General features: G+C 39.1%; 1 protein-coding gene across 4 annotated transcripts in view; it reads right to left on the bottom strand.

The window, feature by feature from the left end:
* Positions 1 to 17,023, bottom strand: part of gzf1 (GDNF-inducible zinc finger protein 1) — a 40,177-nt gene that overhangs the window by 14,827 nt on the left and 8,327 nt on the right. For 2 of the 4 annotated variants that reach the window (XM_043696562.1, XM_043696559.1), the window contains exons 2-4: positions 12,457 to 12,610; positions 9,374 to 10,818; positions 3,948 to 4,042 (exon numbers count right to left, since the gene is read on the bottom strand). In XM_043696562.1, coding sequence (XP_043552497.1) covers positions 3,948 to 4,042; positions 9,374 to 10,797 — 1,519 coding nt within the window. In that variant the 5' untranslated portion in view covers positions 10,798 to 10,818; positions 12,457 to 12,610. Of the gene's footprint in view, positions 1 to 3,947; positions 4,043 to 9,373; positions 10,819 to 12,456; positions 12,611 to 16,748; positions 16,824 to 17,023 lie in introns of all 4 variants that reach the window. The other 2 variants (XM_043696561.1, XM_043696560.1) reach the window with 2 other exon arrangements.

The following is a 17,023-nucleotide window of genomic DNA, read 5'->3' as shown; positions in this document are numbered from 1 at the left end:
ATGACAACCGACGTTGCCTTTGAGGTATGTAAACAAATTAGAAGGTAATTATCAAGAATTTCATGGAGAGCAGAAAGAATAGTTATTTGGCTGAAGCATTCCTTTTCCAAACAGTGTACTAACTGCAATCCATTCTGAGAAATCAGCTGCACTGTCAGTAATATTGTTGTCATTAAAGTAGATCAAATGCTAAAGAAATGGTGATATTCTAGAATTGAGATATTTCCTGAACAACCTGCTCTGGGATGTTATCATACACCCAGGTCTCTAGGTCCAGAGGTAGGGACACTACCGCTATGCCACAAGAGTCTCAAATTCCAGAACTAAAAATATCAAGCTACAAGTCAATCAAGTGAATGCATTGTTTAATTACACACTTTAATGATGGTTTCAGGAAGCTTTTAGGTGAGTAATGAAATCTAACAAGGATTTCCTAGTCATGGTTGCAATTTGAGATTTATCTTGTGCATTTTCATCAGAATTATAATATCCGATTTTACTTCAAAGAAAAGCATTTTCTCAAAATTCTACAATATTTCTAATTTCAATTTCCATATAAGACACTCAATTTTTTTTAACTCATGCTCACAGATTCAAATAGATTCATTTTTGACCAACCAGAAAGCACTAACACAGGCCACAGTAGCATTCCTCTTCTGGTAAACAAGTCTTCATTGTAGGACAAATCCAAGCAAGACGTTCTTCCTTGCGAATTACAGGCATGAATGTTCCAGTTAAAAACAAAGGCCAGGAACGCATTGACTTTCTTTAAAAAATGCTGATTAAATAGTCCCAATGTTCAGTATAGTAAGTAGAAGTAAGTGGAAAGTACAAAATGTAAAATTCATATACACTGAAAACAGTAATGGTTGAAAAACAAATGATCAGAATGTTAATTTAAGTCTATTAATAAAATGTAAGCATCATTTCAGCTCAGTTTTATTCACACCCCATTTCTTGTTTCTCAGAAGTTAATAGTAGGGTTGTTAAAAAGTGACTGTTGTGATTATTTGAATAACATGAAAATAATGATAGAATCAGGAATTTATATGTATATTACATATTAATGACTTCGATAAGGGAAGTGAATGTACTATCAACAAGTCTGTACATGGCACAAAAATAGGTGGGAAGGCAGGAGGTGAAACTGACAAAAAGGTGCAGAGGGATTATAGACAGATTAAGTGAGTGGGAAAAAGTATGGTAAATGGAATATAATGTAGGAAAATGTGAGGTTATGAACTTTGGCAGGAAAAATAGAAGTCAAATATTATTTAAGCACAGACAGACTGCAGAAAGTTGCAACAGAGGGAGTTTTGGAGGTACCCTTACATAAATCACAAAAAGGTGGCATCCAAGATCAGCAGGCACAGGGAATGCAAATGGAAAAGTAGCCTTTATTTCAAAAGGAATGGCATATAAAAATAGGCAGGCTTGCTAATACTGTACAAGGCACAATTTAGACATCTTAAATAAGTTACCAAAACTTCACAATATTCAAGGAACTTACGAGGGGACCAAAACTTCACAATATTCTAGACATGGTTGAAATTGTGCCAATACAGTTTTAGCAAGACTTCCTATTTGCATACTCCATTCTCTTTTTGTTTTCCCTATTATCTATTGAGCTTGGATATATTAACATTGCACGGAGGCCTGACGGACTAGGATCAGAGGGCATAATTTCAGAATAAGAGGTCACACATTTATGGGCGGCATGGTGGCACAGTGGTTAGCACTGCTGCCTCACAGCGCCAGAGACCCAGGTTCAATTCCTGCCTCAGGCAACTGACTGTGTGGAGTTTGCACATTCTCATGTCTGCGTGGGTTTCCTCCCATGGTCCAAAAATGTGCAGGTTAGGTGAATTGGCCATGCTAAAAAAAAAATTGCCCATAGTGTTAGGTGTAGGGGTAATTGTAAGGGAATGGGTTGCGCTTCGGCGGGTCGGTGTGGACTTGTTGGGCTGAAGGGCTTGTTTCCACACTGTAAGTAATCTAATCAAATCATTTATGAGAGATGAGGACAAATTTCTTCTCTCAAATGGTGTTGAATCTGTGGAATTTTTTTTAACCATAAAGGACTGTTGAGGCTGCAACGTTAATTATATTCAAGGCTGAAAAGCATAGTTTCAGTTAGGAAATCAAGAGTTATGGGGAAAATGCAAGACAGTGATATTAAGGATCAGATCAACCATGGACTCAGTGAATGGCACAGAAGACTGGATGTACCAAAATGGTTATTTCTGCTCCTGTGTCCTATGGTCATTCGATCAGTTTGCAGTCCTTTTCAGATATTATATACGTGTAAAAGGGAGTAAAAAGAAAATGAGTCAAAGTCAAAATAAAAACTAGAAAACTTTAGAAACATACAGCAGATTGATCAGTTTCTTGAAGAATATGCTAATATTTTAGACACAAGAAGGTGTATCCAAAATGCTAACGTAGCCTTTGCTTTGGAGTCCAACTGTGCTGTTCCATCATTTTCTGTTACCACGTATTTAGATTCAATGACCATTTATTTTTACATATAATTTCTTTTTGGATATGTAGTGGCTACATACATCAATATTTCTTCTGCAACACGGTTGGCTGAAACTTATGAGTTTGTTCTCCTAAATTCATTTTATCAAACTTGCCTTCATAAAGTACCATATTATATCTCTTGGGAATATGTCAAAGCACAACAAACTTAATAAATTCCTGACTCCTCTCAAGATCCTGGTTCTGCAGAGCTTGACCAAACATTTAAACTTGGACAAACACTCAAACTTTAGAGTACCAGCAGCTCCTAAATTTCTTCACACATCTGAAATATCCAGAAAAACACCAGTAACAATTATTTCTAATACTTATTACTTATACAAAAACACATATGTTCTTTTTTGGAGTTCTGCAAAACATTAAGGAGGTTTCTTCAAGGATGCCCCGGGCCTTAACAGTTTATCACAGTAAGCTGCACAAAGCAGTTCAATCTCCAATCTGTGAAGGCTTATTTGATCTGTTAACACTGCAGTAGAACAAGATAAGGGGAGGAGAACTGGCCAAGGTTTTGCTCCTGACCAATATCCAGTGACCTTTACTTAAACTGAATGAGTGCAGATTAGCCAAGGTTAGGCTCAGCTGCAGTTCACATGAGGTAAATAGCTTGTAGACATCCAAATGACACACCCTCACTAAGAGTGATTGTTGTAAGCACAGCAGTCCAATGAAAACAATAAAGGCCTGTTTAACACTTAAAGAAAAGCTGGGAAGAAAATTAATGTAAAAATAAATGGTCAAATCTGCACAAATATAACTTTTAAAAAGGCTTTTTGAAAAATTAAAGTTTTTGCCTTGTTACATTTAGTTTTATGTCATAGCAAAAAAGTTTTTCTTCACCTGTACATGATTGTCAAAGCAACCAAACTGACTTCTTCACAGCTTGATTTAATATTACAAATTGCAACAGAGATGCGAGACAGTTCTTTGCAAGGTGATACTTCCATTTTATTTCCTCCATTACCATACTCTTCATTCAGAAACTTTTTTCCTCTAGTGTCTAGGTACTTACCTTCCAGAGGTCAAACTGTTCAATAGATAGCGGTGATAATTTAACAGATTGTGGACCATAATAATTGGGTTGAGGTACTTCCAGAGACAGATCAGCCGAGCCACTTTTTACTTGCACAGGCATATCATGTTTAACATTCGTTTATTCTTTATTACGACCAATTTATTTTGCTTTTATTTTCACTTTCTTTCATATATATGCCATTTGCTATGGCACAGCTCCAAGGTTATCAGCTATTTCAAGCAGCGCTGCCAATTCCAGATACTTGTTAATAAGCTAGGAGATGTAGCTGAATCACAACTTTTGATTGTATTTTACACCTTGTTTCAGGCTGTACAAACTGAACTGCTTCAAGTAGACATACAAATAGAATTCAGAAAAGTGAAAAACAAATTACCTGTGTGAGATCTCTTGTGATATATCAACATATGATTCTGTGTGAACCTGGCACCACATTCATCACAGGCAAATGGTTTTTCACCGGTATGGACCCTTGAGTGTGAGCAAGAGAAAGAAAGTATTGATATACTTGTATCAAAAAAATTTACTTTAAAAAAATCAAATTACAAAACATTGCATGAAATTGCATAAGAACTACATTAAATTCTAAAGCAGAAATGCCCTTTCCAATGCTGCATGCAGTACAGTTACAACATCAAAACAACCAGTGGCAGTGTGATTACTTGATTTGAAGGTTCTGAAATTAGGTATGCATTCGTAACTCTGACAAAAATCTCAATTTTCAAGTGGGGGTTCACAAATACTATCAAATTGACCTGAAAGGTTTTTTTTAACAATATCAGTCCAAAAAATATGATAAAATACTTGAAGCAAGTCTTTCCCTTACTTCTTTCCCAATCTCATTACCAAAGGAGAAAAGGGGATGTAAGAAAGTAGCATGCTCCTACACTCCAATCTGAAATCCACTCTTGAAACTTTGGCTTGCTATTTTTCTCTCTATCTTCAAAAGACACCTTAAGCCCCTGCTCTCTGATGCTTTGAGATCTTCCCCCTCTAATTTTTCTCTTTTACCTGTTTGGCATTCATACTTTTGTTTGTCATACTGATGTACAGGTAAAACATTACATAAATTCAAATCACCACTAATCTTTCCTCTAAACAGTATGGGTTTGTGGCCCAAAAGATATCAGGAATGTGCCATGCATAATTAAGTGTTTTAAGCTATGCCTATGCATGGTCATGTGACAATCTTAGAGACTATGCACTGCAGTGCGCAAACAGACTGTAAAGAATGAGAGGGAACAATGGCATCCCAATACTGCTGGTTTCTAACCAGCTTCTAGACTCCAGAACGTAACTAGGGTCGACTTTCTTTTCAACTTTTGAATCTTCTCTTGATAACATTGGTTGTACATCACAAATTGTCACAATTCCCATGGGAATTCTCTAACAGTAGGAATATACTTGAGAGAGGAATCAGGAGGGCAAAAAGGGGACATGAGATAGCTTTGGCAAATAGAGTTAAGGAGAATCCAAAGAGTTTTTACAATTACATTAAGGACAAAAGGCTAACTAGGGAGAGAAGAGGGCCCCTCAAAGATCAGCAAGGCAACCTTTGTGTGGAGCCGCAGGAGATGGGGGGAGATACTAAATAAGTAGTTTGCATCAGTATTTACTATGGAAAAGGAGATAGAAGATATAGAATATAGGGAAATAGATGGTGACATCTTGAAAAAATGTCCATATTAGAGAGGAAGAAATGCTGGATGTCTTGAATCACAAAAGTGGATAAATCCCCAGGACCTGATCAGGTGTACCCGAGAACTCTGTGGGAAGCTAGAGAAGTGATTGCTGGGGCTCTTACTGAGATATTTGTATCATTAATAGTCACAGTGAGGTGCCGGAAGACTGGAGGTTGGCTAACGTGGTGCCACTGTTTAAGAAAGGTGGTAAGGACAAGCCAGGGAACTGTTGACCAGTGAGCCTGACCTCGGTGATGGGCAAATTGTTGGAGGGAATCCTGAGGGACAGGATGTACATGTATTTGGAAAGGCAAGGACTGATTAAGAATAGTCAAAATGGCTTTATGCATTGAAAATCATGTCTCACAAACTTGATTGAGTTTTTTGAAGTAGTAACAAAGAGGATTGATGAGGGCAGAGTGGTAGATGCGATCTATATGGACTTAAGTAAGGCATTGGACAAGGTTGCCAATGGGAGACTGGTGGGCAAGGTTAGATCTCATGGAATACAGGGAGAACTCACCATTGGACACAGAACTGGCTCAAAGGTAGAAGACAGAGGGTGGTGGTGGTGGAGCTTTTGTTTTGCAGAATGGAGACCTGTGACCAGTGGGATGCCACAGGGATCGGTGCTGGGCCCTCTACTTTTCATAATTTTATAAACGATTTGGATGTAAGCATAAGAGGCAAAGTTTGCTGATGACACCAAAATTGGAGGTGTAGTGGACAGCAAAGAAGGTTACCTCAGATTACAACGAGATCTTGATCAGATGGGCCAATGTACTGTGAAGTGGCAGATGGAGTTTAATTTAGATAAATGTGAGGTGCTGTATTTTGGGAAAGCAAATCTTGGCAGGACTTATACACTTAATGGGTAAGGTCCTAGGGAGTGTTGCTGAACAAAGAGACCTTGGAGTGCAGGTTCATAGCTCCTTGAAAGTGGAGTCGCAGTTAGATAGGATAGTGAAGGCGGCGTTTGGTATGCTTTCCTTTATTGGTCAGAGTACTGAATACAGGAGTTGGGAGGTCATGTTGCGGCTATACAGGACATTGGTTAGGCCACTGTTGGAATATTGCATGAAAGTCTGGCCTCCTTCTTATCGGAAAGATGTTGTGAAACCTGAAAGGGTTCAGATAAGATTTACAAGGATATTGTCAGGGTTGGAGGATTTGAGCTATAGAGAGGTTGAATAGGCTAGGGCTGTTTTCCCAGGAGCGTTGGAGGCTGAGGGGGTGACCTTGTAGAGGTTTATAAACGTCATGAGGGGCATGGATAGGATAAATAGACAAAGTCTTTTCCCCGGGGTGGGGGAGTCCAGAACTAGAGGGCACACGTTTAGGGTGAGAGGGGAAAGATATAAAAGAGACCTAAGGGGCAACTTTATCATGCAGACAGTGGTTAAGTGTATGGAATGAACTGCTAGAGGAAGTGGTGGAGACTAGTACAATTGCAACATTTAAAAGGCATCATGATGGGCATATGAATAGGAAGGGTTTGGAGGGATATGGGCCAGGTGCTGGCAGGTGGGACTACATTGGATTGGGATATCTGGTCGGCATGGACCGAAGGGACTGTTTCTGTGCTGTACATCTCTATGACTCTAAGTTCCGTGTGACAAACCCCATCTGTCAAGTGGCAGGCTTTGAAATAGCAGAGTGAAAATTGGACCTTAATAAAGAGGCTCAGCACAAGCTAGGACAGGCAATCTCTGCCAATGAGGCCTCAGTACAAACTACTTATGCACTCGTTGAAAGACAAACAATGCTACACATTATCAAGGTGCTCACTTCCACAACTCAGAAAAGAGGTGGCTATTGCATGGCTTCCAGGAATTGCAGTTGCTGATTAAATAAAAATCAACACCACAGACTGGAGTCTGGCTAAGTGGAATGGCAGGCATGAGGTTGTCTCACCATATGCATGCTCAAGAACATTTCCTTTTTACTTTGGTTAGCAAATCACCTAGTCAATGAAACAATGCTTTCAAAGAAAATGCAGTTTTCTAAAGAAATTTCAAGATGAAGAACTCTTCTGCATATTTTTACATGAATAAATTACTTCTTCCATCTTGCTCATAAAAGGCACAAGATTATACTTTAATTATGTGTAGATTATATTGCTGTAACTAACAAGATCATTGGGACATCCTCTGAACTACCTTATATACTCTAGTATAAGTCGATCTCATGTAAAGTTAACCTCTTACCTTTCATCAAAAAATCTGGAATTTTCAATATAAGTCGACCCTAGTTCTTCACAGATAACAGATCAACATTTATGAGTCAGTGTGCCTGCCCGTTGCACTCCACTCCAGCTTTCCAGTCTGCTGGGTGTACCGCTCCATTCCGACTGGATCTTCCAGTCTACCGGCTTGTTGCTCTCTGTTCCAGATTGTCAGAATTACTGTAATTTTTGTGTTTTTCTTCTTTATTTGTTTAGACATCAACTGGACTTCGGCTAATGAAACTGTATGAATTTTGAACTTGAACATGAACTTCAGACCCTCAAAAGTAGTCATCCCTGTAATAGTCATAGAGATGTACAACATGGAAACAGACCCTTCGGTCCAACCTGTCCATGCCGACCAGATATCCCAACCCTATCTAGTCCCACCTGCCAGCACCCGGCCCATATCCCTCCAAACCCTTCCTATTAAAATACCCAACCAAATGCCTCTTAAATGTTGCAATTGTACCAGCCTCCACCACATCCTCTGGCAGCTCATTCCATACACGTACCACCTTTTGCGTGAAAAGGTTACCCCTTAAGTCTCTTTTATATCTTTCCCCTCTCATCCTAAACTTTTGCCCTCTAGTTCTGGACTCCCCGACCCCAGGGAAAAGACTTTGCCTATTTATCCTATCCATGCCCTTCATAAATTTTGCAAACCTCTATAAAGGTCACCCCTCAGCCTCTGACGCTTCAGGGAAAACAGCCCCAGCCTATTCAGTCTCTCCCTGTAGCTCAGATCCTCCAACCCTGGCAACATCCTTGTAAATCTTTTCTGAACCCTTTCAAGTTTCACAACATCTTTACGATAGGAAGGAGACCAGAATTGCACGCAATATTCAAACAGTGGCCTAACCAATGTCCTGTATAACCGCAACATGACCTCCCAACTCCTGTACTCAATACTCTGACCAATAAAGGAAAGCATACCAAACACCTTCTTCACTATCCATCTACCTGCGAACTCCACTTTCAAGGAGCTATGAACCTGCACTCCAAGGTCTCTTTGTTCAGCAACACTCCCTAGGACCTTACCATTAAGTGTACAAGTCCTGCTAAGATTTGCCCTCCCAAACTGCAGCACCTCGCATTTATCTGAATTAAACTCCATCTGCCACTTCTCAGTCCATTGGCCCATCTGGTCCAGATCCTGTTGTAATCTGAGGTAACTCTCTTCGCTGTCCACTACACCTCCAATTTTGGAGTCATCTGCAAACTTACTAACTGTACCTCTTATGCTTGCATCCAAATCATGACAAAAAGTAGAGGGCCCGGCACCGATCCTTGTGGCACTCCACTGGTCACAGGCCTCCAGTCTGAAAAACAACCCTCCACCACCAACCTCTGTCTTCTACCTTTGAGCCAGTTCTGTATCCAAATGGCTAGTTCTCCTTGTATTGCATGAGATCTAACCTTGCTAATCAGTCTCCCATGGGAACCTTGTCGAGTTGACCACATAAATTTAACCTTAAAAAGTAGTCAAAAAAATTAAACTATTACTATACTATATATGGTATGTGCAGACCTACATGCATTTTACGGTACTGGTAACTGGAATACGGTATGACAGTACCATTCTACTGCAGGAGGCAGAATGGACACAGTTATTTTGTAGACAAATATTCAATAATGTTCATAAAATAATAAACAAAAGGAAAAAGAATTATATTGTGATCTGGCTCTTGTATGCCCATTTTTGACTCAAAACAAGCATGAATTCCATCCCCTCGAAAACAATACTTACATAATAGTCAATCTCCTAATTTCAACTTTAAAAACGTCTAAAAAAAATTGACTTTTACACGAGTTTATACAGTACCTCAAATCCATGCAGAGATAACTGAGTGGCTCAAAATCCATACTATAAAAAGTTATTCAGCACAATTTTACCTCAAGTGCACCTTCAGTGCAGATGGCTGAGAAAATTTAGCATGACATTCCGTGCACTCATAAGGCTTATCTCCAGTGTGTGTCCTTTCATGGAGTCTCAAAGCAGTTTTGGAACTCAGTCCTTTACCACATTGCAGACATAAGTGACGCTCTCCACCACCCTCATGAACCTGAAGGTTATGCCGCTTCACATCTTTTTTCCTTTTAAACTTTTTACCACAAAGTGAGCATGGAAAGCGACGCTCTTCAACATGGACATGCCTTTGGTGGCTTTTTAAGTTACAGCGGTTAGCAAAAGTCTGATTGCAAGTGTCACAGCGATAAATTATTTCAGGCGTAACACCATGATTCTGCTCTATGTGTTTCAAGTAGCTCTTCTCATATTGAAAGTCTTTCTCACATTTGTCACATTTAAAATTTCCACCTCTTCTCTTTTTCTCAATCTCATCAGGTGTCTTTTTGGTATCCTCATCTAATTCAAAATCACTATCACTCTCTGCTTCATCTTCATCATCGTCCCCTTCCATCATCCCATCTTCTTCATCTGGATCTTCAACAATTTCAGCCATCGTTTCTTTTTTCACTTGGTCTTCATCAACTTGGTTATCTTCTACACAGGTCAATTTTTCAGATCCCTCTTCAAAATTTTGATCAACCTTCTCTTGCTCACGAAGCTTACGAGTATATTTCTTTTTGGGAATTTCCAAAAAGACTTTTCGGCCTGCCAGCCTTCCACTGGCTCGCTTGGCCTTTCCACTGAAAGGTTTCCCCATTTTCTTCTCTTTTTCTGACTTTTCCCAGCCTTTGGCTCTAGTGGTTACTAGCAATGGCTTATAATCTTGATCATGAGATTTCTCTTCATCAGAAATATCATAGGCAGTGGACACTTGGCGAATGTCTACTGTTGAAGGAATTGCTGATGTGTTTTGAGAAGAAATTGAAATACAATCACTGTCCTGTTTATTGTCTATAATTCCTTCTGCTCCCTGGGAATCAGCCAAATTGCCCAAGTCCATTAGAGCTGACTCAAGTATCTGTGATTTTACTTGACTGCAAACTTCGGCTAGTTCCCTGCACTTCAATTTCTCTGCAATCTCCTGTAATCTTTGTACCCTCTCGGCTTCGACCTCGACTTTTGCAGTATATACAAAATCCAAAAAAGAGGCAAAGTCTGCTGTGTAAATGTCTTGCAAAGTAACGATAGTAATCTTAGTGTTCACCATTTCATTAAGGAACAGTTCCTTAAAGTAACTGCTGGCAGCTGCCAATACAGCTTTGTGAGCAACAAATTCCTCTTTGTTGCCTTGGTGCTCTATCTGCACAGTTACATCACAGAAGTAGCATAAAATCCGGAGTTTGTGCATTTCATCCAACAAGTTTTTAGGGGCTGCCCTTGACTCCAGTACAACTTGATTGCTGACCATCTTCCTTTATTTTGTCAACCTCTGCAACATAAACATGCATATAGTCAAATTCAGCAATTATGTCCTCAGCTTGCCTAATACATTCTGAATTTGTTTGACAAATAATGTGTATAATAAACAATACATCATACGCTGTTTCTTCCGATTTTTGTGAATACTCTTAAGCACCAATTTTTATCGAAAATATCTCATTTCTTATACCTTTGTGTTTAGAGCAATGTATTCAATGTAGAGCAACGTGATTTAATGAAAACAGCTCACTGCCAGCAGAACAGGAAGACACACAAATCCAATGCAAGAATCAAATTCTAAATTTGTTACATCTCAAAATAACTTTTGTAATTGTATGTGAGTCTGAATACCTTACTGTAGGATCTGAATAATAATATGTAAACAAAAAATTAATCAATGAATTTTCCCTTCTCAGTCAAAATGTTTTGGACCATCTGATCAATTAAAAGTATTACTGCTAATCTATTACTAATAGACATGATAATCTCAGAATCCCTAGTGTTGAAACAGGCTATTTGGCCCAAAAGGTCCACACTGAGCCTCTGAACAGCACCCCACCTAGACCCACTCCCCTACACTTCCCCGACCAATGCACCTAACCTACACATCCCTGAACATTACGGGCAGCTTAGCATGGCCAATTCACCTAAACTGCATGTCTTTGGTCTGTGGGAGGAAACCAGAGCACCTGGACGAAACCCACGCAGACACGGGGAGAATGTGCAAAACTCCACACAGTTGCCCGAGGCAGGAATCAGACCGGGTTTCTGGTGCTGTGAGGGAAAAAATAAGTTTAAAGACCACATTGAGAAACACTGGGCTACATTAATATTATGGAAGGACATCACATAGCCCTCATGACTTATTCTTTTCCAAGGAAAATGTCAGACAATAGTTACAAGGTAGAAAATCAAAGTTTGAAAACAACCTAAACCCACTGGGGTGATGCATAATGTTGTCCCCATTTTTAAAAAAAATCAGAAGCTGACAATTCAATTTTGAATGTGGAATCAGGTTCTGCACGCACTTCTCCCTTACCTGACCTGACCTTTAGATGTGGTTTAGTATCAATCAAAATCACCCCATCTCTCAGACTCTTGGCACTCATTCCATACTACTGTCTCATGTTGAACAATACTGAGTGGCATTTATATCTGATGCAACAGCAACTTTAGCTTGGGACTGATCTACTATGTTACAAAGTATCTCCTTTCTCCTTGGTTCACCTCAGCCCATGTGTTCTTAAAATATTTAACAATATCAGACTCAATTATTTCAAAGCTGTTTTAGCCATCCATTCTGCATAAGTTTCAACTTTTCAAATTTCCATTGCCTGATACTAAATAATAATTACCCATTACTCTTGCCCTTGCTCATCTACACTGGCTTCCAACTTTCAATTTAAAATTTTCATCCCCATATACAAATCCATTTCTGATGTCTCCCAATTCCAGGATTCAAAGTACAAGAAGGCCTCCAAATACCCAGCAAAATTCAATCATGGGGCAACCAGAGAAAAGTCATGCTGCAAATAGAATGGACAGAATCAGTGAGAAGTTGCTCCTCCAATTACAGGCTTTTTCTCCAGTACCTGCTGCTAATAGGCCAAATATTATGAGCTTCTCATTCAAATGTCTCTGTATTCACCTTAATGTTAGTGGCATGGCTTCAACCATCGAGGCCCTGTGCTTTGGAGTATCATAAAATCTTCCAAGACCTCTTCTTTAGGATCCAATTTAAAATTCGCAGTCATTACCAACCAGTTTTCATCCTGCTTCCAAACTTTCAAGTTTACTGTCGACTATGAAAATATTTGGAATACTTTTCTAAATTAAAGGTTCTATGTAAACACAAATGATGACAACAGAAATACAATAAAGACTGCAGGCTTTAAAGCCAAACAAATAATGCAACTCAGTTGGTTTAAACAGTTTAAAAAAAACCAAAATGACACAGTTGTGAGGTTTAGGATGCCAGAGTCAATTGTGTCATGACTATAAGATGATCAGTATTCTGGATATTAAGTACAAAAATATAGTGTAGATTAAATTCTGGTAATGTTTCCAACCTTAATAAAGAAGTATGGTTGTTAATATAAAAACAATGTGCATTCACTCAATTCTGATTTTAAGAATATTGCTGCTATTTAAAAACATGAATTGAGGAAGATATACAGTATATGGAAATGATTAAAGCAGAAATCACATCATAGGAAAGGCTAGAAAGCATTCACAAACAATATAAATATGAATTCTGTTTCTAAGTTACACCACCCGGCTGGTAGGTGGAACACAAGCATCGGATGCATAACTTTCAATTAGGATAGAAGATAGCCAAAATCTCCAGGAGTCCTGTAATTAAATTAGACTAAAATTCCTCTTTTCTCCCCTCAACAATAAAAAAAAGATGGTATTTTCATTAAGAAAGTTGCACTGATGTTTTATTTTGCAACTTTGTTGTATTAGTCAGAAACTCTTAGTGATGAAAGTTTGATTGCTTGAGAATACACGGATATAAATCCAAGATCATGTACACCTTACTTCTAAAACTTTTGGAGCTTTTAGAAGACCTCCACAGGGACAAGCTATAAAACAAATGAACTCACCCAGTGCAGAAAAAAGTCCATGTCTGCAATGTAACAATGACAGCTAATGAAATAAAAGTACAATTTCAATAGATGGAGCATCCCCCCGCCACACAACCCCTATCCCCCAGGAACAGCTTTGGGAGCTGGTACAATTACACATTTTGCTGTACATTATGAAGTGGCATATCAAATTGAAGAATAGCATGCTTTTAATATATATGTATTAAACACTCTACCATGCACTCTCTGCATGAAAAGGTTGCCTCTTAAGCCCCTTTTAAATTTGTTTGCTCCCTCACCCTAAACCCAAACCCTCTAGTTCTGGATTATGCCACTCCAGAGAAAAGATTTCGTTGATTTATCCTATCTATGTCCCTCACGATTTTATAAACCACTGTAAGGTCACCCCACAACCTCCAATGCTCCAGGGAAAACAGCCCCAGCCTGTTCAGCCTCTCCCTACAGCTCAAATCCTCTAACCCTGGCAACATCCTTGCAAAGCTTTTCTGAACCCTTTCAAGTTTCACAACATCCTTCTGACAGGAGAGAGTCCAGAACTGCACGCAACACTCCAAAAGCAGCCCAACCAATCTTCTACACAGATGCAACATGACCCCCCAATTCCTATACTCAATACTCCGACCAATAAAGGAAAGCATATCAAATACCTTCTTCACTATCCTATCTACCTACGACTCCACTTTCAAGGAACCATGAAATCTGCACTCCAAGGTCTACTTATTCCCAGGACCTTTTCATTAAGTGTTCAGTTGCCAAAGAAAGTGGTGGAGGCTGGTATAATTACAACATTTAAAAGGCATCTGGATGGATATTTGAATAAGAAGGGTTTAGAGGGATACGGGCCAAGTGCTGACAAATGGGACTACATTAGGTTAGAATATCTGGTCAGCATGGACTGAAAGGGTCTGTTTCTCTATGACGGTTACTGTGTGACTTTAATGAGTGTTATCTATTGTGGACCAGCAAAATTGTCTTCACTAGCACAAAAGTGGAAATAAGTTAACTGTTCAAGTTTTACCAGATTACCTTTGGAGATCTGACAGTACTTATGTAAATCATTCTACCTGAGGACAGAATGGCATGTCTATATTCACCAAATGGATGGGACCCAAATATGAATACTAGAAATTCACAAGGAGTTTCAAACTTTGGTCTTGCATGCATGGAACAGCAATTCCCCAGACACAGGAACAAAAACAAACTGAATATAGTTCCTCCTAGGAAGATGATTCAAATCAGGACATAATTCAACAGTCTGTGCAATAAACTTAGACAAGATTTGTCTAAGATTGTCTAAGATTTTCAAGGAAGATAAATACACATTGCAACAAATATTATGTTTCAATAGTGAGCCAATTGATTCCTATGTAGGTGGGATCATGAGCTTTCAATGAAAGGAACAAACTTAATGAGCTGATTGGCTGTTTTGATTCATACTTTATAGCCTTGGGATGAGTAGAAAGTTACAACTGCCATAGCTAGAAAGTTTTCATGCCCTTCATGTACACAGTACTTTGCAGCAGTATTTAGCAATGGGCATTATAAAGGTAGAGGCATGTTGTTCAGCATACTGCAGTTCAGGAGTGCCTGTACAGAGAATTATTGATGGGGAAAAACAGAACATTATTAGTTTCACAAATACAAGTTTGTCTGCAGAAAGAGTAAACTTACTAAAATAATCACACTGTAGGAACAGCTCAGTTTTCTCAATATTTTGAAAGAGTGGAGGCTCCTAAGATGGGATATATAAAATCATAGAAAAGTTTGAAGAATCATCCTGGAGGATGATCAGATAAAAATGTGAAAAATTATAAAGCAAAACAAAAACTGGTGGATTTAGAAAACTGTCCGATTCATGAACCATTAAAACTGTTAGTTAAAAATTTGAGGAAGAGGTTTGTAATGAAAACACATGTTAATGCCAAGTGCAATGAAACTATTTCCAACTTGCTTACTGCTTGGGGTAAATTCTACAATATATTATACGATAGAGCAGAATTAAATTAATGACATTAACGAAAATGAAATTAATTACCTCTGTTGCAATTCATTGAAATATACCAAGGATTTCTAATACTGTATTTTAGTCAAATTTTAATTGATACGTGCAATAATTGTCCTAGTAGGAATTCTGTAGAATGGATCTTTATTCTTTGGCGTTTGAGAGGGTAAGAGATCATCTCATTCAAATATGTAAGATTTGCAGTGTGTTTGACAGCACTGAGCTTGGGACCCCGGCTAGAAAGAGCCTACAGTCTTGGGACAAGGAGCACAATAATTCCATTCTGAGACAAGAAATTTCTTTGCTCAAAGGGCTGCAAATTTCTTGAATTATCCACCCCAGTGGGCTCTGGAAGACCAGTCAATTATTTTGTTCAAAATTAAGACAGATAGTTTTTGGTTTCTAAGCAAGTAAAAGGACATGGAATAGGGTTGGACAATAGAGTTCAAGAAAGAGTTTAGCCATGATCGCACTGAATGATGTGGCAAGTGTGAGGGGCCTCGTGGTCTCATCATGCACACCTTCTTAGAAATTCCTGTTAGCTAGGTAAAACAGCAAACTAGGTAAATGATTTAAGCAAAATATTTGCATACAACATAGTTTTTGTTATAAAGGCAGTAAGGACATCTTTAATTTAAAAACTGGTAATCTATAGAATATTATTTTCCAAAGCTTACTGATTCAGAGCAGCTTAATGGTCAACTAGCTAGTTTGAATGTCACACAATATATATTAGCACTGCTGAACGTTCAATTATACATCAAGTCATCCTCACGTCAGACTGCTTTATGTTGCTGTGAAAAGTCGAAAGGATTAAGTAGATGCTACATTGATACTAGCAACTCTGCACTTCTTAAAGGTTCTTAAACTTTTTTTAAAGAAAAAACATCTTAATTAACCAACTTTATAAAAACAGAGAATGGGAGAACGGTGATAAGAGATCCTTGAGGTTTGCAATTAACTTAGCAATTCGCCCTCATTAACGGATATTAAAGGACAGCAGGAAGGTGGTCAAAATTGGCGAGAGATCAATACATAAGGAAGGAAGTATTTCTCCCAAAGACTTGTGTCCCTCAGCTGGAAGAGGTCACCCTGGTACAGAAGCCCCGAGAATGACAATCTTTTGGAATTGCTCTAATGTAATTGCCACAGTGGGGATCAGGGAATTAGGATGCTGCAGAAAGTCGACAAGAAAAATTCTCTACTGCAAAAACAGACCGGCTTTGGGACAGGGTAAGAGGTGGGTCAGAGAACATCGGCACCTCCTTCCCTGAGGCACCTCATTTAATCGACCCTGGGGCTGGGGTGGACCAGAGGCTCTTTCCATACCTTATATCCACCCACAGTGCCATGGCACACGAACGATGCGGGGAGGGAGAACTGAGTTAAGTTCACTCTCCAACACTGTGGTGGCAAAGAAACAAAACAAAAAAAATTGGAAATGCTCTGATGCGGCCAACCCCACACACACAGTCACGATCCCTATACGCCCCACATACCACCCGCCACACATTCGGTCGTGACCCCCAACCCCCCCACGCACTCAGTCACAATGCATCACACACAACCCCTCCCCCCAACACAAATGCAGTCACACCCCACGC

Source organism: Chiloscyllium plagiosum, chromosome 9 (assembly GCF_004010195.1).
Source record: "Chiloscyllium plagiosum isolate BGI_BamShark_2017 chromosome 9, ASM401019v2, whole genome shotgun sequence".
Lineage (NCBI taxonomy): Eukaryota > Metazoa > Chordata > Chondrichthyes > Orectolobiformes > Hemiscylliidae > Chiloscyllium > Chiloscyllium plagiosum.
This window is presented reverse-complemented; position numbering and strand designations above follow the sequence as displayed.